The following is a 26,233-nucleotide window of genomic DNA, read 5'->3' as shown; positions in this document are numbered from 1 at the left end:
AGACCACTTATAATCTGGTACATATCTGTATTCCCAGTGATACTGCAGATCACCGGTAATCAGATCCTCTCTGTGCTTCACCAATCGTTACAGCAGCCCATTGGCAAACAACGATCAAAATAAAACTTTCCATTGAAACAAAAACACAGAGAATTGAAACCATCCAGGTGTATAGGGAGCAAACGAAATGCGGATTGTATGTCCATTTTAGCTGGAAGGGCATTTTTCCCAAATTTCTGAATGACAGCCAAGGTTTGGTCAAGTCACATAGGATACTGAAATAAATTTTTTGTCAACTGAATCATTTAACGAGACATCTTTAGGAAAGGACAGATGGTGTATCATCCTAAATTCATTTGGGGTTTTCTTTGGAACAAACCCTAATGGAGAGATATGAACATTATGGAAGGGAGGGGAATCATAAGGCCCAGATATACAGCCAACCTCCACTTCTTTGCAAATCTTTTTTAAGAGCAACTAACGGATAACTATCAATTGATTTCAGATTCGAGACAATTTTACAACCTTTACCATCAAATTTAGGGTTCTCAAACCTTGATTGAAACCATTAATGAGAAGCTGGCTGCTCCCCGAATTTGGATAAGCCCTTAACCAGGGCAGGATTTTTTGAAACCTCCTTGGGGTCGGAGCTCTTGAGAAAAAGCTCCTTTGTGGATCCCTGAACTTGCAAGCTTATCTTTTTGAAGCATCTTGATGCTGAATGAACACCACCACAGAAGTTGCATTCATGTTTGTATCAACAGTTTAAACTGAAAACTGAAATTTACATTGACCTTCATTATATGCGAAGCACAGGCCTTTCTTAAAGGATCCAGGCATCACAACACTCTGTATTGGAACAGCTGTGTGCTGAGGCAGCATGTTGCTGATCCATAAACCTAAGTCCTTTGATCCCCAGGACAAGGACAGGTGTACAGCCAGCCTCTGACGGTATGCCTCATCATACAAATACCAAGCACTACCTCCGAATTGTCTATACGCTTCATTAATTATATCGACATGCTGGAATAATCCTGTGCATACCTCCGGCTTCTTTTCCCCAAAAATGCTGGCATAAATACAAAAGGCTTGGAGCCAATTACTAAAAAAGCGAACAACTGGACGCTTTCTCTCCTTTCTTTATTCAAACATTCTTTATTACATGGCAATAAAGACAGTATTTCCAAGTACTCTCCATTCCAAAATGTTCTCTTAAATTAAAGCCTAATGGAGAGGGAGTACATGGCAAAGCCTCTTTATAGTGATATTCTGCTACTCCAGCACGTCTCACTGGGACCTCACTAATAGAAACCGGAGTATTAGCCGGGGTTACTCACACCACATCCGGGGAGGAAGGTGCTCGTCCAGGCTGAGCCACCTCCTTAACCCCCACTGTTCCCTGACCCTGCGTAACTCCTTATAGAGACTCTGTAACAAAATGCTGAGCCTTATTTCTTCTATCCTATAAGTTACTATGCCTGTTCTAATGAGGTCTGTCTTACTGCAGCCTTTCCTAGTTGCACTGTCTCTGTAATAAATCTTATGTTCTTTGCTCTGTCATCTCTGTCGGGCTTAGGCTGGAATGTGTGGAATGTGCAGCACTGCTTGTGATTGGCAGAAGATATACACACCCTCTCCAAGCTCTGCATGAGTCACACAGTAAGCTGTTCTCAGCGTATCACACTCTGGGTTAGAAGCCATGTTTTTTGTTTGTAAACACTGCATAAAAATGGCAATTACAAGCCAGGATTGCAGCAGGGAGTGGCAGAAACAGCTCAGAGGGGCCCAGGAGAACATAAGGAATAGAATGGTATGCTTTTTATTGTAAGAATTTTAGAGTACAGATTCTCTTTAACAATCCCTGCTCCGACAGGGATTGAAACATAGCAGACAATGCATTCAAACGCTCATCAAAATCACTTAAAAACGGAGGATTACATATCTCACTCGGCAGGGCTGCAGCGCTGTCATCCCTCCTCTCCTTCTGTGCAGCCTTGTGGCTGGGACCTGTTAGAGCTTCCACTGCCACTGCTCCATGGTTGTTTTCTTCTGGGACCGCCTGAGGCATTTCATGCTGGTCTCTTCTGCCCTTGTTCTTGCTCCTGGGTGCATAGCGACGAGGGGGAGGTTGGGAGAATTAGCTTTGCTGGGCGTTTACCTTGCCCTTTTGCCTGTTGAGTTACTCCCCCGACCTCCTCCTCCCTGTTCCTGGTCTCCTCCTCCTGTCTTTCATGATCCCAGTTCCGCCTCTGGCTCATTTCATCCTCCTCTTCCCGGCTAGAGCTCCTTCCTCTGACAGAGCCACGAGGGGAGCTCTGTTGGCCGCCTCTTCTGTCCCCTAACTCCTCCTCCTGGCGTGGAGGGACCTGCAATGGCTACAGTCTCGCTGGTAGGTGGCGAAAGAAGCTCCCGCAGCCAGTCCTTGCAGTTGTCCTCCCGCATCTTCCTCATCACCGCCGTTATTACTTCTTCCATTCCAGTAAGCGCAGGGGGGGGAACGGTCTTCTTGAGATTTCAGAGGCAGAGGGGAGGAGGGGGGAGGAGGGAGGAGGAGGGGGGATTAGGTTTTTTTCACAGGCTGAGTGCTGAAGATGCAGATAAGCTTGCCTGTGTGTTATGTTTACAAACAACATGGCTTCTGTCATTGTATCACAGGAAGAAATAACCATATTCTATTGAAGCTGTTTGCTAGATTTGCTGTGTAAACTATCTATACTTTAGATAAGCTATATAGACAAGTTACTTGTTATAGTTAGCTTTTCACGACGGATCCGCTTTAAAGAGAACTCGAGGCGGGGTTCTAACAACGAAATCCATATACAGAGGCTGGGTCTGCCTATAGAGCCCAGCCTCTGCTGCTATTCAGATTCCCCCTAAGCTCCCCCTGCGCTCTGCGAGACCCCATAAATCACAGCCGCGCTGCTGACACGCAGCGTGTCAGAGCGGGCTGTGTTTACCTCCGTAATGCCAGTCTCGCCGCTCCCCCGCCTCCTGCTTTGCTTCGGTCCCCGCCCACGCTGGGGTCTTTAGGCAGACCCAGCCTCTGTATGGGGATTTCGTTGTTAGAACCCCACCTCGGGTCCTCTTTAAAGCTTCATTTACAGTGGTGCGTTGCGGTGCAGTGTAACAGCCGCTTTGTATCACGGCTTACCACACTGCACCACCTGTGGTATAACGGGTTGTGGTATGGTAACATACTGCATGCAGTATGTTTCCACTAAACATGTGGGTTAACAGGTAAAGTGAAACATACTTTTCATTGACTGTATGCGATGCAATGCAGCGGTAACATTCGGTACCAGTTTTTTATTCCATTGCATTCCTGTTATACAGGGAACACAATGCAACATTCCACTGTGATCGTGACCTAAAAGTTGGATACATGCCTAGGTAGAGGGAAGCTTCTGCATGGTCCAGAGGCTTCCTATCTTCTCCTCACTGCCACTGTTGTAAGGCGCAGCCCTACTTGTGCAGATGCCGTATGGTCACGTTGGGGAGGACATGGGAAGCCTCTAAAGCAGAGTTCCCCAACCCTGTCCTCAAGGCCCACCAACAGTGCATGATTTGTGGAAATCCACGGAGGTAGTTAGTTAGCTCTGCTGAGACACTAATTACCTCGCCTATGCATGATTGTGGTTTTCTACCAAACATGCACTGTTGGTGGGCCTTGAGGACAGGGTTGGGGAACTCTGCTTAGAGGATCCAAAGGCTTTCCTATTCTTAGGTAAGTATCCAACTTTTTAGTTAAAAAAAAGCCTCAGGTTTTCTTTAAAGGAGTGATCAGGCAAACTTAAAGGGAACCAGAGATGATGAATGCTGGAAAAATTATAAAGCTTTTATACATACCTGGGGCTTCCTCCAGCCCCATAAGCCTGGATCGCTCCCACGCCGCCATCCTCCGCTTCCTCTATCGCCAATACCGGGTCCCGTCACTTCCGGCGGACGCGACCAATTATCCGCATGCATAGGGGCTCCCTCCATAACCTTACACATGCGGCTGCGCAGTATGCAGCCGCACGCGTAAGTATATGGAGGGAGCCCCTGTGATGCGGACAATTGGCCGCGTCCGCTGGCCGACTGGCGGAAATGACGGGAGCCGGTACCGGCGGATCAAGGCAGCTGAGGACGGCGGCGTGGGAGCGATCCAAGCTTATGGAGCTGGAGGAAGCCCCAGGTATGTATAACAGCTCTGGTTCTCTTTAGCTCTGGTTCTCTTTAAACACAGCCCATTTAGTAACCTGAGGCTTTCTCCAGCCCCTTGCAGCTAACTGTCCCACGCAGAGAGCTCTGTTCGCAGCTGCTTGCACGGGTCCCCAGCATGGTGCAGAGGATAACCTCGAAATTGTCCGTACTGCGCCTGCACAAATCGCCGTTGTCAATCAAGCCCACGTTGTCCACGGCGTACTGCGCAGGTGCAGTAGTTCTGCGGAGCCTCTGCTCACACTACTTTACGAAACTTAACAAAGAACAAAGAAGTGTCACTTACCCTGGGCTTCCACCAGCCCCCTGTGCCAACGCCATCTCAAACCAATTCTCCCGTCCCCCGTAGACAACTAGATTTTTTTTCTGACCAGTCGCCGGGCCTGTGCACCCCTGGTTGCATGCATCCCTCGATCGTGCTCCCGTCGCCCTCGCTGTCTTGTGCATGCACAGATGTACTGCACTTGCGCAGGACAGCCATGGAGACAGAAGCGCTATTGAGTGAAGCGCATGGCCATGCCCGCACAGGTGCGCTGGCCCGGAAACAAAACTAGCTGCCTGCAGGGGACCGGTAGATCAGTTTAAGACGGCGTGGGCACAGGACGTCTGCAGGGGGCTGGTGGAAGCCCCAAGTAAGTGAATCTTTTTTTTTTGGGTTCTCAGTTAAAGAGACTCCGTACCAAAAATTGCATCCTGTTTTTTATCATCCTACAAGTTCCAAAAGCTATTCTAATGTGTTCTGGCTTACTGCAGCACGTTCTACTATCACAGTCTCTGTAATAAATCAATGTATCTTTCCCCTGTCAGACTTGTCGGCCTGTGTCTGGAAGGCTGCCAAGTTCTTCAGTGTTGTGGTTCTGCTATGAACTCCCCCCTATGCACACTGCCTGTGTATTATTTAGATTAGGGCAGCTTCTCTCTTCTCTCTTATCTTTTACAAGCTGGATAAATCGTCCTCTGAGCTGGCTGGGCTTTCACATACTGAAGAATTACAGACAAGGGCAAAGCTGTTTGCAGGAGAAAAACGAGCAGCCTGAAACTTCAGTGCATGAGAACTGCAGGGGGAAAGAAACACACAATGATCTCTTGAGATTCAAAAGGAAGGCTGTATACAGCCTGCTTGTGTATGGATGTATTTTCTATGTGTGGACATACTGTACATCAACCTACTTCCTGTTTTGGTGGCCATTTTGTTTGTTTATAAACAAACTTTTAAAAACAGTTTTTAACCACTTTTAATGCGGCGGGGAGCGGCGAAATTGTGACAGAGGGTAATAGGAGATGTCCCCTAATGCACTGGTATGTTTACTTTTGTGCGATTTTAACAATACAGATTCTCTTTAAGGTTCCCTTTAATTTGGTTAGTGGCGTGAGTACTGTTTCATGCTGTGTCCCCTATTGCTTACAAATAGAGGTGGCAACCAAATTGGAAGTGGCCATGGGTCCTCTCAACTAGACTAGAATTGGGAAGCCATAAAATGTTCTGCTAATACGTTTTAATAGTGTCTTATGCTGGGTACACACGTTACAATTTTCCGCTCGATTTTCCCACCCCATCGTTTTTTCCGATTCTGCACTCAATTCTGAGCTCGATTCTCTTATCTTCACTCATTTTTCTTATCTTTTTCCATTAACTTCTATGAGAAAGTCGATCTGGAGTAATATCGGACATGAGGGAATTTATGAATCGGATGCATCTATTGTACGGAAAATCGTAATGTGTGTACCCAGCATAAGGTACATATGTACCAAGCTACAAGAATACCTATAGCAGAATATTGGGTTACCTAACGAGTCCAGCTCATATAAGTAACTATAGAAGCGATAAGACGCGTGCCCAGCCATAATTCAGTCTGCACATGCGTAGGTACTTCCAGCGGCCTTCGGGAGCGAGCATTAAGCCCACATAGAGGGATGCAGGGGGTGCGTATTGTGGTGAACAGCGTAGAACAGACATGCAGAGGACAGAGACAGCCTTGTAGTGCAGCGAACGGAACAGCTGTGCAGCTAGCCAAGCGCCGTAGATAGGACAGAGCTCACAAGTTTAGGAAACAGGTAGCAGAAGACGCCGACAATCAGGAAGACAGAAGAAGTGGGCAGAGAGAAAGGACGAGCCACAGGTTTGGAAGAAGCAGCGGCAGGAAGCTAAGGCTTTATAGGTAAACTTTGATGGGGGCGGTGTACTGCTGACTGCTTGACAGCGCTGTACAGAAGGCTCTGCGAGAAGCGAGAGGCAACACGTCTGACCACTGAAAACTTTTACAGGGAGCAGAGAGACTAGCGCGGAGCAGTGACAGCGTGCTGAAGAGGAGACGCTTGAGAAGTGTCACCAGTCTGTCTGTACAGGAGGTGTGGGCGGGCTCTCTCCCGGTACTCACCCTGACCCGGGGCGGGAGATGGAGGTTCACGTTGGACTCGGGGGGGTTTACAAACAGCCTGCCGGGAAAATGATACGAGGTGCTTTCGAGAACCTTTTCCTAAGTGTCAGAGAGGCTTTACAAGGTGAGCGAAGAACATCTGCAGCCGTTGTGGACGCGACAGCCCCAGCCTCTGCGTGGAGGGAACCCCCATCCTCTCAGTCACATTCCACCTGGAGCGACCCCCCAGAATCACAGTCTCCCCCACCATGGGCAGCTGAAAACCGGGGGTCTCAGTCAGCTCCCTGGAGAGAGGCTCATGTTGGGCAATGTGAACCAGCATCCTGCAGCCCACCTAACCAGGTGTCCCAGCTCTCCACTATAAGCAGCTGCTCCTCTGATCTGAAGGAGATTCTGGGAGACAGGGGAGGGATGCAACAGTCGGAGGAGATAAACTCCGAGCAAGTCTCAAAGGAAAGTTATTCCGGAGCAGCCGAGGGCATCTCTGACAGTGCCAAAGAGATCTGCAAAGCAGTGTCCGTGTCCCTAGGGCTCAGCATGGAAGCGCTGGAGCATCTGAGCACAGCGGGGGAGGTGCCGCGAGGGGACTGTATGTTTGCAGGGCCCCCTAGTCAGCACATGGACACCCACAAGTGCCAAGTGGGTGAGGAGGAAGAGAGTGACACCTCATCCCCCCAGTACCGAGAAGGTACCTTTAGGAGGAGCGGCCAGAGCAGCTTCTCACCTGGCAAAACCCCAGATGATAGCAGTTCACTGGCCACAGAGGAAAAAGAGCAGCCCTGCACTGAGCTGGCACTGCCGGAGCCTACCTGTTTCAGAAACCGTGCTATGGAGCTAACACCAAACCTGACTTTATACAAGCCTACAGCATTCATGGAGGACTCTCCAGCTTATCCCGGCAGGGAGTATTACAGTTTTCAGATGGCACTACCACCACATGGCAGGATAAAAGTAGAAAGTCCCATGGAGTTTGGTGGCAGTGCTTGGGGAGGACCAAGCAGGTTCGGTGAGCTTCCAGGCTTTCCCCACTGCTCTCCAGCTGCCAATTGGCATTCTCTTTTTGAAGACAGCCAGACTCCTGGTTCATATACAGATGCCAGTCTCTACAGCTATCCTAGAAGCCATGGCCCAGAAAGTGATTTCCCTGCAGATACTTGGTATCCAGCAACAGCAATGTTGGGTCGGGTTCCCTATGGCAGTCCAATGAAAACTGAGATGACCCCATGGATGGAAGGATACCCTGGTACATTTGGAGAGATGAGGTATGTTGGTTGTATGCTTATTACTGTATAATGCACTATAAAAGGAGATGTACAGACGTCTCATTTTTTCACATTTCAGCACATGTAACAGTCTGGAAAAATAATTTTTGTTCCAAGATTAATTGGAGTTATTTTTGGAGCAGAAATTGATTCCCGTCCATTACTAAAAACCACAGTTATCTCATTGCAGTCCTGTCAGTAGCCAAGGGTGCCAGTTTAATATGTGTTTAAATGCACAGATTATCTCTGTTCTGTCAATTCAACCCTGTTGATATGTAGTCTGAGAAAGTGCAGCACTGGACAGCGTCAGCCATTGTTGGTACTCCCAAAGTAGTCTATTCCTTGGCCAGTTTGATGATAGAACTTTTTAGTGGTGACAATTGTTTATTTTATTATGCTTTTAATATCACAGATGGGATTATACAAAGTTTGTTAAGATATAACTGAATGTGTTTAAAGATAATCATGTACAGTAGTGAGAGGTTTGCTGATTGCCTAACCTATATGCGGCCTCCAGTTTCACCTTAATGCTGGTAGGTCCCATGCACCAAAAATGCTTATTTAATCAAGGTAAGCTGTACTCAGGACATCCTGAGTTATTTTTAATAGCAACAATGTAAAAACTGAATTGTGTTTGTTGAAAAAGAGTTATGTATTAAGAGTTTCAGTTTCCAACCCAAGTCTTTTTTAAATGAACTTGTTTAATGGATGGATTAAATCTCTTATCTATGTATAACATTTAAAATCTTCATTTTTGCTGCTCATTTCCTGCTTATTATTGAAGCATAAATGCAATACTCCCTATCCTGTACCTTTCATAGAACAGAAGCATGAGGTCAGAGTCGCTGCTATTTTTTACATGTTAAAGAAGATGTGGTCTTATCATTATTGTTATCAACACTTTACATGGCATATATATGAATGAAAGCAACTGTCATAGCACACATTTTACTTTAGTGTAAGGTTAAACCTATATGATTACTTTTCTATTATTAATATATGTATACTTTAGTCATCTTAGTAGTATCACTAGACGTAGCCGTGGCAATAACAGAGACATAATCCAAGTCTGTCTTTCCTACTATTGCACACTTACTCAGTGTTGATAGGAATTAAGAACACTATGACAGATAGATATGCTCTGGCTAAATTCTGCAGGAGAGATGCTGTAAGAACCAATGTACTATAGGAAATGTAAGGAACAAAAGTAGTGTGCAGTAACCCAAAGCAACAGTTAAGTTCTGACTTATGTAATGGCATCATAGAAGATGGATTTTTATTGGATTGTTTGGGCTATTCCAAACGAGACTATATGCAAAAGCCAATGCAACAGATTTATCCACTGAGAATGTACTAGTTGTAAATATTGCAGGAGAGCAAAGTCTGGAAATAATATGAAGTAATACAATTATAAAATATGAAAGGCGGTTGATACCTTCATATTACAAGTGTATTATGTACGTCTGCTTATAAGGTTTTCAGAATGAAAAGAGATAAACCTTTGGGCTGCTGTTACTTTAACTGGCAGCTTGCTGAAGCTGTGTGAAGTGTGTTTTCAGTGGAATTTGTCCTTGTGTTGTTTGTAGTTTTTTTCTGTTTTTGCTTTCTGATTTGAGAACATTCATAATATATTTTGCTTTCAGAAACAAAAATGTTTTATGAGGTGCCAACTTTCAAATACTTTGACTAAAGTTTGAGGGAGTCATTTATGAGGCATTGGCATTTTAATTGAACACATCTTACGGGATGGAAGAACCAAATTATTTTGCTGATGACCTTAAAAATTCATTTGGAATGCATGTCAGGAGAATAACACATATATTGTCAAAGTGTAGCAATAGTTTTAGCTTTTCTTGATTATGTACAGCTCACATGATATTGCTTCTCATCATGTACATAAATATTTCCTAGATTTTATGGAATTTTTTATTTTGAGAAATGAGTAGGCCACTATGGGAATTAGTGGGAACTATGCACAAATTATAATCGCCTATGCTATGTCATATCAAACGATTTTACATTTTCGTCGGGATAGAATTTAACATACCCTAGCCTTGTTAGTAGCCTGTGCTAATTTTTAATTTGATTATTTTTAACTTATTTTAGGGTTTATATGCTACTTAAGTTATATAGTACTTTGTACATTAGCAATATTTGAATTCACAATATCTTCCACATCCTGCAATTGATTCTTCTACCTGAAAAGCTTATTAACCACTCAATAATAGTTATGGCGTCCCATATTTGGAGATACCTTCATTGCCATTCTTGCTTAGATGTTCAACTGTCAGCATTTTGGCACTAATTTAAAGTATGCAGTCATGTCTGTGCAGTCCATCATTTTGTGAGAGTACGTTTTGACGCTTCAGAAAAAAATATGAAAACTCTTATTGGTTTGATTTTTTTTTTACTGGTATTGTATGTTTCTGTCCATGGTATGTAATCACTTAGCTTTCTTTTTGTGTCTCTTTTGGTGCTCATTTACACAATTTAGTTATTTATATGGATAAAAATACCCATATTTGCAGGTTTTAGATATGCGTTTATTTATGTTTTAAATTTTTTGAATTTTTAAGCAGGAAAGTCATGTATTCATTATTTTCTATTTTATATGGCTTAAAGATTTAAAATATATTTCTGTACAGATAAAATGTGTAAATAAATAAGGGAAATTTATTTTATCTACCCATTTACTGGAGACAGTAGGTAGATGTGTTGCTTAAAAACCTATTATTTTACTTCTTGCAGCAGCATATGGGCATGCAGGATTATGTAGTTGCATCACATAGTTGCATTTTATCTAAAGTCAATTTTTTAGCAAGGTTTTTTTTTTTTTTTTTTCTTTCTTCACACCAAGCTTAATAGCTATCTGTGGAGAAACATGTGTTACAGAATATCTTGAATTTCCCCTCTTACACTTTGCAGTCAGTCTTTGTAAATTAGTCCGATTTTGAGATTTGTCTCTGAAGTGCTTGTGATACAATACGCAGAGGTGCATACATCATACATATATATTTCAGGTAGCTCAACAGCTCCTTATTTTTTTGTAATTACTGAAATAAACCCAGAAATGTTTGGGTATTATTACTAGCAATATACATATGTCATTGTTGCTTAATGATAAAAGAAATGGTTATTTCAATTTTATGGATTGAGGGATATGCACTGAGTTCATGTCCGAAACATTTATTAGTAAAAAAAAAAGTATACTAAAAGCATTCTGTGTTATATGCGATAGGCCCAATGTATTGTTCAATACATTAAACACATCAATAAGAGTCTACCAATAGGTATAATTTATCTTAATCTTAATGCCGTGAATGTTGGTTGCTGTAGAGGCTTCTCAGAGAATGGAGAACAGTCTTATTGAACAATTTTGTAATATTGCATTTTTGCACCTGTTTTTTTTCCTGGAAACACATCCTTATAATTGTCCATAGAGTCACACATGAACTAGTATTTACTAGACAAATAACCTTTTCTTCACAATGAGCATTATAATAAAAACTGTGTGTTTCGAATTACCACAGATTAAAATGACGCCTTTAGCATCTTTCCCTGTGTATTACTTTAATTGAACTTATGTGATTATCTTGTAGAGTTGTGTACTAGTACTGGATTTCAAAGGACCTGGTATTTTAAACTGCATTCAAGTTTAATTAGCTCAAACAATGCCAGCTACTAACTGTGACAATTAGTTTTTTCAGGTGGATATCCCGTGCTTGAAGTTTGTTGTCCTAACTGTGATAATAGTTTATAATTTTTTTTATCAGTTTATCATTTGCTGGTCGGCTTTTCAATAAAGAAAAAATGCCGTAGATTGTTGTATGCTTACAAATAGAACAGCTTATGATCAGTTTTTGTGCTGTACGGTCTTTTTCACTAAATTGATAAAGTAGTATCATATGAGGCATATCAGCAGAAAGCTCTGCATTGAATATTGTGCACTTTTGTTAGGTGTGCTGTGGAATGACAGGATATAATATACTATAGATCTAGAGCTCTCCCCGGGCATATTTCAGAATGGTGCCCACTAACTGCCCCAAAAGTATATTACTTTCAATGCAACCCCTCTAAGAGGTTGTGTTGCAATGCTTTGTGTTGAAAAAAGTTAACTAGTAGTAGTTTTGTCCATTTGGTTACTTAACACTATTCACCTGAATTTAATTGCACCACACTGCATGAGAATAAGTGAAGCAATGAATTACCATGAACATAGGCTGACATGCACATGGTTCTGAATTGTTATGAATTATGTTAAGATGAATTTAAAACCCAGCACCTCTTTGTAAACAGGTCATTCCCATTAAGAATAATAATTAAATAGAGGTTGGCACTATAATACAGAAAAAAAGTGACAGTGTGCAAAAAAAGAGAGTGACTCAATGGAAATCAAACTGTCATAAATAAGCCCCAAACATTTATATATAAATAACCCAAAACTAGAATGCTAAGGCCCGTTTACACTTAATCAGTTGGTATGCATTTTTTCTCTTCTCCATAGCAGTGCACTGTGAAAAAGATTTCAGTTAAAAGGCGTTAAGTGTGAACTGAGCCATAGAAAAACATGTGCATTACTTTAAAATCAGTTGTCCTTTCAGTTATAACTGAGAGCAACTGATTAAGTGTAAACAGGGCCTTAAAGGGAACCTGAAGTGAGTAAAATTATTTAAAATAAATACATGAGGTAACTTCAAATGAACATTACATAGTCATCTTGCCATCAGTTCCTCTCAGAAGCTCACCATTTTCTTCTGACAATGATCCCTCCCAGTTCTGACAACATTTTGTCAGAGCTGAAATATATCAGTTGCTGTCAGTTATATATCAGTTTATGTCAGTTATAGCTGAGAGGACAACTGATGTGCCCGGTAATGTCTATGTTTCCCTATGGCTCAAGTGGGTGACATTACAGTTTAACAGTGTGCTGACCAGAAAGCTGTTATTGGGTAATGGCCAGAGAATTCCCTTGATCACAGTGTACAAACAGGACACAGGAGAGGAGAGAGAGATTGATGAGTAGACTATACAGGAGGTAAGTATGACTTCTGTATATTTATTTTGACTTTTAATGTTCAGTTCAGGTTTTCTTTAAAGAGAACCTGAACTGAAAATAAAAAGTCAAAATAACCATACACAGGACATACTTACCTCCTGTGTAGTCTACTCTTCAACCTTTCTCCTCTTCTGCATCCCATTTGTCCACTGTGATCAATAGAATTCTCTGTCCTCCATTTTAAAAATAGCCATTACCCCATAACAGTTTCCTGGTCAGCACACTGTTAAACTGTAACATCACCCACTTGAGCCATAGGGAAACATGAACATTACCTTGCACATTCAGTTGTAACTGACAGCTGCTGAAATATAACTGACAGCAACTGGTATATTTCAGTTCTGACAAAAAAAATTGTCAGAACTGGAAGGGATCACTGTAAGAAGAAAATGGTGAGCTTCTGAGAGGAACTGACGGTGAGATTAGTATGTAATATTCATTTGCAGCTACTTCATGTGTTTATTTTAAATAATTTTACTCACTTCAGGTTCCCTTTAATGCACACTTTTTTTTTTTTTCCTATCCAAAAATAATGTGAAGCCTTCATATAATGCTAAACAGCATAACCCTCCACATAACAGTAAATAAATACAATAGTATCAATCAGCATCTTAGACTCTACTGCTTTATTGCGTGGTCTCTGACAAAAAGGCTGAGTTTGTGATATGTGTAAGGCCTGATTAAGGCTTCCCTAGCTCACAAAAGACTGTCTCCCTGATCCTTGTTATTCACTGGTATAGTATCTTTTTCAACTAGCACGTACATGTTTTTAGGGTTTTTCTTCTTACTCCGTCTTGGACCTACCAATGGTGCTTGATGTGTGATATATGGGGGAATTATCGATAATTGTATATATTATCATACGGAAGCTGTGTAAGACTTTAGTAGAAGCCTTTTTGTGTTTTTTTTTTTTTTTTTTGATGCTTCTATATTTTGAAGATTTTATTTTTGGATAATTTACAGATTACCAATGGTAAGCTTTTTGAGGTATTTGAGTTTGTGTACCATTCTATTAAGTGCAGGGCTAGACAGGTTCCAGGGTCAGGTAGTCAGCTGGCAATAAACTGTTGTGTTTTGACTAATTGTTACCAATGGAACTGGCAACTAGGTCAAACAATTTGACCCCTGAATTCCTTAATAATTTGTCAATCCCAGATTATATTTTTGCGTGTTGTTCCTCTTTCTTTACATATCTCAAATGTGTGGGTAATTAAAACACATATAATACCTGGCTTCCCTGCATTCCTTCCAACATACATAGTTTGTGTTTGCTTTGGCCAGTAGATGGCATTGAGCTCGCAGCAAGTCATTTTAAGTTTACATAATGGACTTCCCCTTTCTATTCGATGATGGCTGAGAGTCGTGGCATACATTTTCATGGAAAAGAGGTTTTCCACTTTCGCAACCAGAGCTTAAAGAGAGCCCGAAGTGGGCTCAATAAATAAAAAAAAAAGGTAGGCAACCTGATCTGTGTGGCTGATCGTATCAGGTAGCCGCAAAAACCGCCGCTCCCCGCTTTCACTTTCGTGACCTACAGGTCGCAATGTGCAGGGAGGCGGGGGAGTGGCAGGGGGCACAGCCAGGGAGAGAGGGCTGCCCAATGGCAGCTCTGGAAACCCTGCAGGAATGCCCCTGGTGGGCGTTTTGAACAGGGAATCCCTCTCCCTGTGTTTATCTCTGAGATAGTGACAAATATTGTCACTAAACTCGGGGGGCTATAGCACAGTGGGGGGGGGGGGGGGGAGGGGAGCAGAGAGCAGCGGTGTGGGGACGCAGAGGCATGTCATGAGGCAGAGAACATGCCTCTGCCCCCCCATCTGCTGACCTCGGGTTCTCTTTAACATCAGTAAAATAGTCTTACTACTCATTAGTTTCACATATTGAACACATGGGCCTCGATTCATAAAGCATTACCGCATGCGGTAATGCTGAAAACAGCAGACTTTACGACCACTTAGCAAAATGTCAATTCATAAAGGCTGTTACCGCATGAAAAGCTGACATTACCGACCAGGGAGATAAATTACCGACTTGGCTGCAGTTACCGACAACACATGTCAGTAAATTGTCAGCAAATGTCAATTCATAAAGCCTTCAACATGCGGTAAGCCTGGCGGTAGTTACCGACACCTCTGGTGAGGTCTTAACAAGTTACCGACAGCTCTGACAGCTCTGATTAATGCAAAGTGCAGAGATCCGAAAGTCTGTTTGATTCATCTGTGGAGAGAGCCAGTGAGCCGTCTGTGTGAATCATTTCAGCAGGCAGGGAAAGACTGTGACTCATCTGTCTGAGTCATCAGTGGAAAGAGCCAGCTGTGTGAGTAATTTCAGCAGGCAGGGAAAGACTGTGTGACTCATCTGTCTGAGTCATCAGTGGGAGAAAAAACACACGATTGGTTCGCACGATGGCCAGGGGCCCCGGACCTCTCTCACTGGCCGGGGCCCCAAGGCCAATGCGCGATACCTGGAGGGGAGTGCAGGTGGGCCTGGACCTCTCACACCCAGGCTCTGGACCTCTCACATCCAGAAAACCCACCAACACTGCCTCCATACTGAATGCTAAATTCGACACACACAAGCAATAGAACACAGCAATACATGCATGCAGCTACATTTAAGTCGTCAGCAGGTGCTCGTCAGCCAATCAGGATGCACTGTCATACACCCTTTACCTGCCATACCACATCTAGCAGCCATTAGCATTCAGGTGGGAGGCTTCAGTTGGACGCAAACCGCAAGATTGCGTCGCTAGCAGGACCGCCCCGTGCAGGCATTCCTCCCACAGGGGTCCCTCCCTAACCGCTCACCTGTCTGCCATGTCCTAGAGCTGAAAAAAAAAAACGTTTAAAAACACACGATTGGTTCGCACGATGGCCAGGGGCCCCGGACCTCTCTCACTGGCCGGGGCCCCAAGGCCAATGCGCGATACCTGCAGGGGAGTGCAGGTGGGCCTGGACCTCTCACACCCAGGCTCTGGACCTCTCACATCCAGAAAACCCACCAACACTGCCTCCATACTGAATGCTAAATTCGACACACACAAGCAATAGAACACAGCAATACATGCATGCAGCTACATTTAAGTCGTCAGCAGGTGCTCGTCAGCCAATCAGGATGCACTGTCATACACCCTTTACCTGCCATACCACATCTAGCAGCCATTAGCATTCAGGTGGGAGGCTTCAGTTGGACGCAAACCGCAAGATTGCGTCGCTAGCAGGTCCGCCCCGTGCAGGCATTCCTCCCACAGGGGTCCCTCCCTAACCGCTCACCTGTCTGCCATGTCCTAGAGCTGAAAAAAAAAACGTTTAAAAACACACGATTGGTTCGCACGATGGCCAGGGGCCCCGGACCTCTCTCACTGGCCGGGGCCCCAAGGCCAATGCGCGATACCTGGAGGGGAGTGCAGGTGGGCCTGGACCTCTCACACCCAGGCTCTGGACCTCTCACATCCAGAAAACCCACCAACACTGCCTCCATACTGAATGCTAAATTCGACACACACAAGCAATAGAACACAGCAATACATGCATGCAGCTACATTTAAGTCGTCAGCAGGTGCTCGTCAGCCAATCAGGATGCACTGTCATACACCCTTTACCTGCCATACCACATCTAGCAGCCATTAGCATTCAGGTGGGAGGCTTCAGTTGGACGCAAACCGCAAGATTGCGTCGCTAGCAGGACCGCCCCGTGCAGGCATTCCTCCCACAGGGGTCCCTCCCTAACCGCTCACCTGTCTGCCATGTCCTAGAGCTGAAAAAAAAAAACGTTTAAAAACACACGATTGGTTCGCACGATGGCCAGGGGCCCCGGACCTCTCTCACTGGCCGGGGCCCCAAGGCCAATGCGCGATACCTGGAGGGGAGTGCAGGTGGGCCTGGACCTCTCACACCCAGGCTCTGGACCTCTCACATCCAGAAAACCCACCAACACTGCCTCCATACTGAATGCTAAATTCGACACACACAAGCAATAGAACACAGCAATACATGCATGCAGCTACATTTAAGTCGTCAGCAGGTGCTCGTCAGCCAATCAGGATGCACTGTCATACACCCTTTACCTGCCATACCACATCTAGCAGCCATTAGCATTCAGGTGGGAGGCTTCAGTTGGACGCAAACCGCAAGATTGCGTCGCTAGCAGGACCGCCCCGTGCAGGCATTCCTCCCACAGGGGTCCCTCCCTAACCGCTCACCTGTCTGCCATGTCCTAGAGCTGAAAAAAAAAACGTTTAAAAACACACGATTGGTTCGCACGATGGCCAGGGGCCCCGGACCTCTCTCACTGGCCGGGGCCCCAAGGCCAATGCGCGATACCTGGAGGGGAGTGCAGGTGGGCCTGGACCTCTCACACCCAGGCTCTGGACCTCTCACATCCAGAAAACCCACCAACACTGCCTCCATACTGAATGCTAAATTCGACACACACAAGCAATAGAACACAGCAATACATGCATGCAGCTACATTTAAGTCGTCAGCAGGTGCTCGTCAGCCAATCAGGATGCACTGTCATACACCCTTTACCTGCCATACCACATCTAGCAGCCATTAGCATTCAGGTGGGAGGCTTCAGTTGGACGCAAACCGCAAGATTGCGTCGCTAGCAGGACCGCCCCGTGCAGGCATTCCTCCCACAGGGGTCCCTCCCTAACCGCTCACCTGTCTGCCATGTCCTAGAGCTGAAAAAAAAAACGTTTAAAAACACACGATTGGTTCGCACGATGGCCAGGGGCCCCGGACCTCTCTCACTGGCCGGGGCCCAAGGCCAATGCGCGATACCTGGAGGGGAGTGCAGGTGGGCCTGGACCTCTCACACCCAGGCTCTGGACCTCTCACATCCAGAAAACCCACCAACACTGCCTCCATACTGAATGCTAAATTCGACACACACAAGCAATAGAACACAGCAATACATGCATGCAGCTACATTTAAGTCGTCAGCAGGTGCTCGTCAGCCAATCAGGATGCACTGTCATACACCCTTTACCTGCCATACCACATCTAGCAGCCATTAGCATTCAGGTGGGAGGCTTCAGTTGGACGCAAACCGCAAGATTGCGTCGCTAGCAGGACCGCCCCGTGCAGGCATTCCTCCCACAGGGGTCCCTCCCTAACCGCTCACCTGTCTGCCATGTCCTAGAGCTGAAAAAAAAAACGTTTAAAAACACACGATTGGTTCGCACGATGGCCAGGGGCCCCGGACCTCTCTCACTGGCCGGGGCCCCAAGGCCAATGCGCGATACCTGGAGGGGAGTGCAGGTGGGCCTGGACCTCTCACACCCAGGCTCTGGACCTCTCACATCCAGAAAACCCACCAACACTGCCTCCATACTGAATGCTAAATTCGACACACACAAGCAATAGAACACAGCAATACATGCATGCAGCTACATTTAAGTCGTCAGCAGGTGCTCGTCAGCCAATCAGGATGCACTGTCATACACCCTTTACCTGCCATACCACATCTAGCAGCCATTAGCATTCAGGTGGGAGGCTTCAGTTGGACGCAAACCGCAAGATTGCGTCGCTAGCAGGACTGCCCCGTGCAGGCATTCCTCCCACAGGGGTCCCTCCCTAACCGCTCACCTGTCTGCCATGTCCTAGAGCTGAAAAAAAAAACCTTTAAAAACACACGATTGGTTCGCACGATGGCCAGGGGCCCCGGACCTCTCTCACTGGCCGGGGCCCCAAGGCCAATGCGCGATACCTGGAGGGGAGTGCAGGTGGGCCTGGACCTCTCACACCCAGGCTCTGGACCTCTCACATCCAGAAAACCCACCAACACTGCCTCCATACTGAATGCTAAATTCGACACACACAAGCAATAGAACACAGCAATACATGCATGCAGCTACATTTAAGTCGTCAGCAGGTGCTCGTCAGCCAATCAGGATGCACTGTCATACACCCTTTACCTGCCATACCACATCTAGCAGCCATTAGCATTCAGGTGGGAGGCTTCAGTTGGACGCAAACCGCAAGATTGCGTCGCTAGCAGGACCGCCCCGTGCAGGCATTCCTCCCACAGGGGTCCCTCCCTAACCGCTCACCTGTCTGCCATGTCCTAGAGCTGAAAAAAAAAAAAACGTTTAAAAACACACGATTGGTTCGCACGATGGCCAGGGGCCCCGGACCTCTCTCACTGGCCGGGGCCCCAAGGCCAATGCGCGATACCTGGAGGGGAGTGCAGGTGGGCCTGGACCTCTCACACCCAGGCTCTGGACCTCTCACATCCAGAAAACCCACCAACACTGCCTCCATACTGAATGCTAAATTCGACACACACAAGCAATAGAACACAGCAATACATGCATGCAGCTACATTTAAGTCGTCAGCAGGTGCTCGTCAGCCAATCAGGATGCACTGTCATACACCCTTTACCTGCCATACCACATCTAGCAGCCATTAGCATTCAGGTGGGAGGCTTCAGTTGGACGCAAACCGCAAGATTGCGTCGCTAGCAGGACCGCCCCGTGCAGGCATTCCTCCCACAGGGGTCCCTCCCTAACCGCTCACCTGTCTGCCATGTAGCTGCATGCATGTATTGCTGTGTTCTATTGCTTGTGTGTGTCGAATTTAGCATTCAGTATGGAGGCAGTGTTGGTGGGTTTTCTGGATGTGAGAGGTCCAGAGCCTGGGTGTGAGAGGTCCAGGCCCACCTGCACTCCCCTCCAGGTATCGCGCATTGGCCTTGGGGCCCCGGCCAGTGAGAGAGGTCCGGGGCCCCTGGCCATCGTGCGAACCAATCGTGTGTTTTTAAACGTTTTTTTTTTCAGCTCTAGGACATGGCAGACAGGTGAGCGGTTAGGGAGGGACCCCTGTGGGAGGAATGCCTGCACGGGGCGGTCCTGCTAGCGACGCAATCTTGCGGTTTGCGTCCAACTGAAGCCTCCCACCTGAATGCTAATGGCTGCTAGATGTGGTATGGCAGGTAAAGGGTGTATGACAGTGCATCCTGATTGGCTGACGAGCACCTGTTGACGACTTAAATGTAGCTGCATGCATGTATTGCTGTGTTCTATTGCTTGTGTGTGTCGTCATCAGTGGGAGAGCCAGAGAGAGCCGTCTGTGTGATTCATTTCTGCAGGGCAAAGAGAGAATCGAGACACTGCTCTACTCTACCGCTCAATGGGCTGCGGTAATTTACCGACCTCCAAGGGCAGCTGGGGAAATGTTTATGAATTAGCACACAGACCGGGAAAATACCGAGTGCGGTATTTTCCCGACAAGATTTTTGTTATCGCACTGCTGTTTATGAATCGAGGCCATGGTCATGCAAATGTGAATTTCCCATTTTACTTATTGTAGAGTTTTTCTGTAGCTTACATAGCTTAGTATTCTGAGATATGTCTTGCACATTGCTAAATATTTGACTAGACCTTCCATGACAAATTTAGAGTGCAGTGGACTGCCAATTTGTTAGGTATACTGATAAAAAGTATTGATATCAATGAGGGTAGTGGGCGGTAATTAGGTACATTTGGTCGAAGTGGTCTGTAGGGTCAGATTAAACCCTTGTAGACACTCTAGTCTGAACTTGGCTGAGGTTTCTATTCAGTGCCGTCTTGGCCTAGTATCTAGCATGTATTCAGGTGTCCCCTGAGGCTACTTAAAGATCCAACAAGGTCTACTATTTTCTGTGTAATGCTAATCTGAATTGCCTTTTTTTGTACACTATGAATATGCAGTAAAGTATTTTATTACCCTCTACATTAGGGGGTTAATTAAAGTAAAAAACATAGAGTAAGGCCATCACATAGTTCTCATACTTTCTCCACCCCGAAAACCATCATCATGTGAGAGTCGTTGTCCTTCCACCCCTCCTAATAGCAATAGTATGTGTTGCTCAGCTTTGAAGAGGAAATCCAGTGAAAATAATGTAATTTAAAAAAGTGTTTCATTTTTACAATTATATATAAATGATTTAGTCAGTGTTTTCCCATTGTAAAATCTTTCCTCTCCCTGATTTACATTCTGACATTTATCACATGGTGACATTTTTACGGCTGGCAGCCTGGCAGGTGATGTCAGTGCTTTTTTGGCAGTTGGACCCAGCTGTAAACAGCTTTTATTTCCCACAATGCAGTGAGCTTCACAGACAGGAAAACTGTCAGGACCATAGTCCTGACATCACACTGTGGGAGGGGTTTCACCACAATATCAGCCATACTTAGCCCCCTGATGATCCGTTTGTGAAAAGGAAAAGATTTCTCATGGAAACGGGGGTATCAGCTACTGTTTGGAATGAAGTTCAATTCTTGGTTACAGTTTCTCTTCAATTTTAAAATATGCCATTTGCTGATCACTAAGTTTCAGCTGTGCTATTCGGGCCTGTTTCCACTATCTGCTAATTACTGTATTTTATCGCATGTGAATTATTCAGTTGGGGGAAATGCAGCCTACTGAAATCAATAGGCTGCCATCGTATTTGCATGCGGATAAGAAATCTGACGTGCCCAATGGAAGCAGGTCCTAAAGAATTCACTGTTATACATTCAAGTGCCCACTGAGGTAAACATATTAAATGTTGAAAAACTAGGCTTTAAAAAGTAAAGTTTTGGGAGACAGCTTTTATGTAAGTTATGTCAAATACACACATGCCAACCCTACCAATTCAGGAACAAAAAAATCAGACTGTGTTACTACTTGAGCGGAGAACAGACATTTTTTTTTGTCCATCCCTAAACGGTGAAGCCGTATAAATAGTATAAATAGTAAACAGTAAACAGTATAAATAGGAGCCGTTCACACTTGTTACTCTGCAGCAGATCTGCAAATCCGTTGATCCCAGGAATATTATGGACTGCTCAGCAGTGCGGTCCATGATAATCCTGGGCAGGCAGGTGTGTTCCCCCATATAGTCTATGGGGATAATGTATCTGCCCCGGGCTAAGTGTCCTGCCGCCGATCTGTCCCTGTACACAGCCCAGCGCCTGGCAGAAGCATGGGGCTCTCCATTGGGCTGCAAAAGACAATGGGAATCCTCAGCAACAGGTGGAATTCTCATTGGTATAAAGCATTGTTACAGAATGTCAAACCACCATATGTACATAAGTGTTGCTTAAAGCACATTGTCAACCATGGATCACTACATCGGTGCAACCACTATAATAGCAACATCACAAAAATGTAAAAAAAATTGGTCTAAGCACCACTTATTGACATGATTCAGTGAATATAATTTATTGCACATATAGACAACAAAGTGATGCTCTTCTCATAGAGCCAAAGCAATACAAAACATCTAAAAGTTAATTCTGCACGGAAAGATACATCATTAAAAACAAGGAGCCATCAATCCACTGCTAAACTTGCTTGCAGGGACAGCAGTCATACAGACTCAATATGTTGCTGCAGTCAAGAAACCACCTGCTGATATCTCATGTAGTCATCCTTTCAACGCATGCATCCAGCAGCTGCCTCCCTTTAAGAGGGATAAGTCCACTTTGAATCAATGGTATGCATACATAGATGGCCAGCAGAGCAGATAAGCCTCTCCCTCCGTATAGCCAGTCCAAATATCAGCGTATTGATTATTGTGGTAGACAGACGCAGAAAGCTTTACAAAGCACAGCGAGCTTTTGTGCAGCAATTATATTAATAATCAGTATACTTGCGGTATCCAATGTTGACTCAAGTCCGTGCAGTTGTGTGCTCTGTTTCTCTCCCCTCTCGTGTTACAGCAGTGGTATCACCTGTCCGCTGTGAGTTCCATAACGGATTCTCAACACATACTAGGTGGGTAGACTGGGTGCTCTTGAAAGCTGCTGCTATGGCTTCACTGCGCTGGTGTTAGCATGGACAGGTGGAACGCCAAACTTGATGGCCCCTCCCTCCTAAGCGTTTCATGTAATTTGACCTTTCCTGAGGGCGTGGGGAAGCATCAGAAGCATGGGGATCTCCATTGGGCTGCAAAAGACAATGGGACAGCAACAGGTGGAATTTTCATTGGTGCATGGTGGACCAATAAAAATTCACCCTTTTGCTAGGGAGAATTGGTCTAATGCAGCCTTTAGAGAGCCCCATGCTTCTATTGGCCTCAGGCTGAATACAGGGACTGAGCGTGACAATTGGCGGCGGGAAGTGGCAATCGCTTTGGACAAGCGCACACAGAGCGGACGGCCCAGAGCGAATGCAAATCAGACGGAGTGCTTACCGTGCCCGCTCTGCATCCGCTCAAGGGGGAACCAAGCTTCATTTCAGATCTACAAGTGTAGACAGAATGCCAAATAACCGTCATCTCAGATAGCATATGCTTCTGGTAACTGATCGTAATGTAGGGAAGAGTGCAGCAATGCAAATAAGAGGCAAGTGAGCAACTCCCTCTGAAGAATAAAGTTACAGATCAGCTTTGAGCAACTCTGTATAGATAGATAGATAGATAGATAGATAGCACAGTGGCATAGTGGATAGCACTCTCATTTTGCAGTGCTGCATCTGGGGTCGAATCCCAGCCAGGGCACTATCTGCAAGAAGTTTGTATGTTTTCCTCGTGTCTGAGTGAGTTTCCTCTGGGCACTCTGGTTCCTTCCATACAGATACGTTATTGGCTTCTCCCTAAAATTGGCTCTAGACTACAAAGGACTTATGATTATAGTATATCTTAGATTGGAAGCTCCTGTGAGGGACAGTTAGTGACAAGACTATATATTGTGTAAAGTGCTGCAGAAGATGTAAGTGCTATATAAATGAATAAAAAAATAAACTCTCTCTCTCTCTCTCTCTCTCTCTCTCTCTCTCTCTCTCTCTCTCTCTCTCTCTCTCTCTCTCTCTCTCTCTCTCTCTCTCTCTCTCTCTCTCTCTCTCTCTCTCATATATATATATATATATATATATATATATAGTGAGGGAAAGAAGTACTTGTCCCTCTGCTGATTTTGCTTGTTTGCCCTTTAAAAGAAAGACCAGGCACCTTTCCCTTGAATCGCTTTATTTGGTCACCCAGACCTGTTTCATAAAAGACAAGCAGATTGCCATACAGTCTATTGGAGATACGTCAAACCTGCATCAGTAGACCGTGGTGAAGTGTATGAGCTGCCGGTGACCAGGGGTGGACGGGGTGCCGGATAATTTTCTTCTACAGTGTATTTAATCAAACAATGACCAGCCTGTAATTGAAATGATAAGTTTATTGTAGAGAGTCAGAATAAAAGACCCATCAAAAACCCAGTGCCCCAAAGTCAGAGGTTCATGTTCATTGTAATGAGTGAATACGTACAGTACTTAATTCCCTTTCAAAAGACTTAGGCCTCGATTCATCATTGTCTTTGCAATAACTTTTTCCAGTTCGTTAAATTATTTCTAGTTGTATTCATCAAGGTTTTTCCACATTCGGTGTGACTTCGATCAAATATTGATAACAATGCAATAACCATTCGGTAACGTGTTGATAATTCCATTTTACAGCGGTAATTTAAAGGGAAGGTCCAAGCAAAATAAAAAAATGAGTTTCACTTACCTGGGGCTTCTACCAGCCCCATGCAGCCATCCTGTGCCTTCGTAGTCACTCACTGCTGCTCCAGTCCCCCGCTGGCAGCTTGCTGACCTCGTAGGTCGGCGGGACGCATTGCGTACATTTTTGCGCATTCCCGCTAGTGCAGAAAGATTAACACATACATTTTTACGCGTTCGTAATTCAATGCGTAAAAATTTACGCATAGAACCAGTAACGCGTAAAAATGTATGTGTTAATGTTTCTGCACTAGCGGGAATGCGTAAAAATGTACGCAATGCGGCCCGCCGACCTCCGAGGTCGGCAAGCTGCCAGCGGGGGACTGGAGCAGCAGTGAGTGACTACGAGAGCACAGGATGGCTGCATGGGGCTGGTAGAAGCCCCAGGTAAGTGAAACTCATTTTTTTTATTTTGCTTGGACCTTCCCTTTAACACAAGGCCATAAGATTCCCGTGGAATTGTGGGTAAAAAGTCAGTCCTTTGAACACCACGTAGCCACATTCCGAATAGGGCTTAACACCTGGACCAGGATTCTGGAAGTGGCTTGGGACACTCCCACAATTTCGCCAGCTGTGGCTTGATAGGAGCCTTTTCTGAAAAAATGTAGTGCAGCTAGCAATTTAGTTAACTCTGGCACTGCTTGTGTTCTCTTACAAGATGATTCAAGAGAAATGCTGATGTCCTGGTATAACAAATAAATCCATTCTCTTGCAAATTGATATGGTTCTAGACCTTATTCTTGCCCTTCTGCGCCTTTGAATCACTCTCAACTGATACATAACCACTTCAAATAGCTCCATCTTCTCTGTCAGCAATGATCTGACAGGAATAAGGACAGAGCAGTGAAGGAGATAACTAATCCTAAATTTAATGCTAAACCACGCTCACTTTCATTTTCATGAATTGCACTTTCTTCCGTTTTATCGCATCATTACTGAATTATTAGCGAATGGTCGTTAACAGCTGTAGATAACTGATGAATCCTGAAATCAGCTTATCGAGTTCGGTATTTTACCGAGCTGTCGGCAATTGATTTGATAATTCTTGATGAATCGAGGCCTTAGTACTTGGTGACAAAACCCGTGTTGTCATCCTCAGAGGGCAGATGTTTCTTGTAGTTGGCCACCAGGTTTGCATACATCTCAGAAGGGATTGTAGCCCACTACTTTTTGTAGATTCTCTTCAAATCAGTATGGTTTCAAGTCTGATGTTTGGCATCTCCAACCTTCAGCTCCCTCCACAGATTGTCTATTGGATTAAAGAGACCCTGAGCTAAAGCCCAGGTTTAGAAACATACTTAGCTAAGGAGTGAGAAGCCTCAGAATCCTTCTCTTGGCATCCTCTCCCAATGTCAGTGGACAGTGGAATGCCTCAATAGGATCCTGAGGCTTCCCTCTCTTTAGCTAAGTATCTCTTTTTGTACCTGAGCTTCGGCTCGGATACACTTTAAAGTAAATCTGAGAGCAAGGATAATAAAAGTTTTATACATACCTGGGCTTCCTCTAGCCCTCTTCACGCAGATCTGTCCCTCGCCGCCGTCCTCCAGTGCCTCATTCCTCTGCAATTTGCCCCTTTGTGCTTCTGCCGCTGGGAGAGTTCTGGGCAGTACTACTGCGAAGGAGCAGAAAGCTCCCGGCTGCGGGAGGGGACGGGGCAGCGTGCGCAGCCACTCTGAGCCTGCGCCGACTGGCTGAATTACTAAGCCAGATTCCGGAGGAACAAGGCTGGTACAGATCAGCCCGAAGGGGGTTAGAGGAAGCCCCAGGTATGTATAAAACTTTTTTTATACTTCCTTTGTTGCCTTGGCTGTATGTTTTGGGCCCTTGTGGTGCTGAGAGACCCAATCCACGACCCATTTGCAGTGTTCTGCCTGAGGGA

At 45.1% G+C, this 26,233-nt stretch overlaps 1 protein-coding gene across 1 annotated transcript in view; it reads left to right on the top strand.

Moving 5' to 3' along the window:
• Positions 1–6,150: 6,150 nt before the first annotated feature.
• AR (androgen receptor) overlaps positions 6,151–26,233 on the top strand; it is a 640,061-nt gene continuing 619,978 nt past the window's right edge. The window contains exon 1 of the mRNA XM_068247667.1: positions 6,151–7,840. Within this exon, the coding sequence (XP_068103768.1) occupies positions 6,597–7,840 (1,244 nt within the window). The 5' untranslated portion in view covers positions 6,151–6,596. The remainder of the gene's footprint in view (positions 7,841–26,233) is intronic.

Source organism: Hyperolius riggenbachi, chromosome 8 (assembly GCF_040937935.1).
Source record: "Hyperolius riggenbachi isolate aHypRig1 chromosome 8, aHypRig1.pri, whole genome shotgun sequence".
Lineage (NCBI taxonomy): Eukaryota > Metazoa > Chordata > Amphibia > Anura > Hyperoliidae > Hyperolius > Hyperolius riggenbachi.
This window is presented reverse-complemented; position numbering and strand designations above follow the sequence as displayed.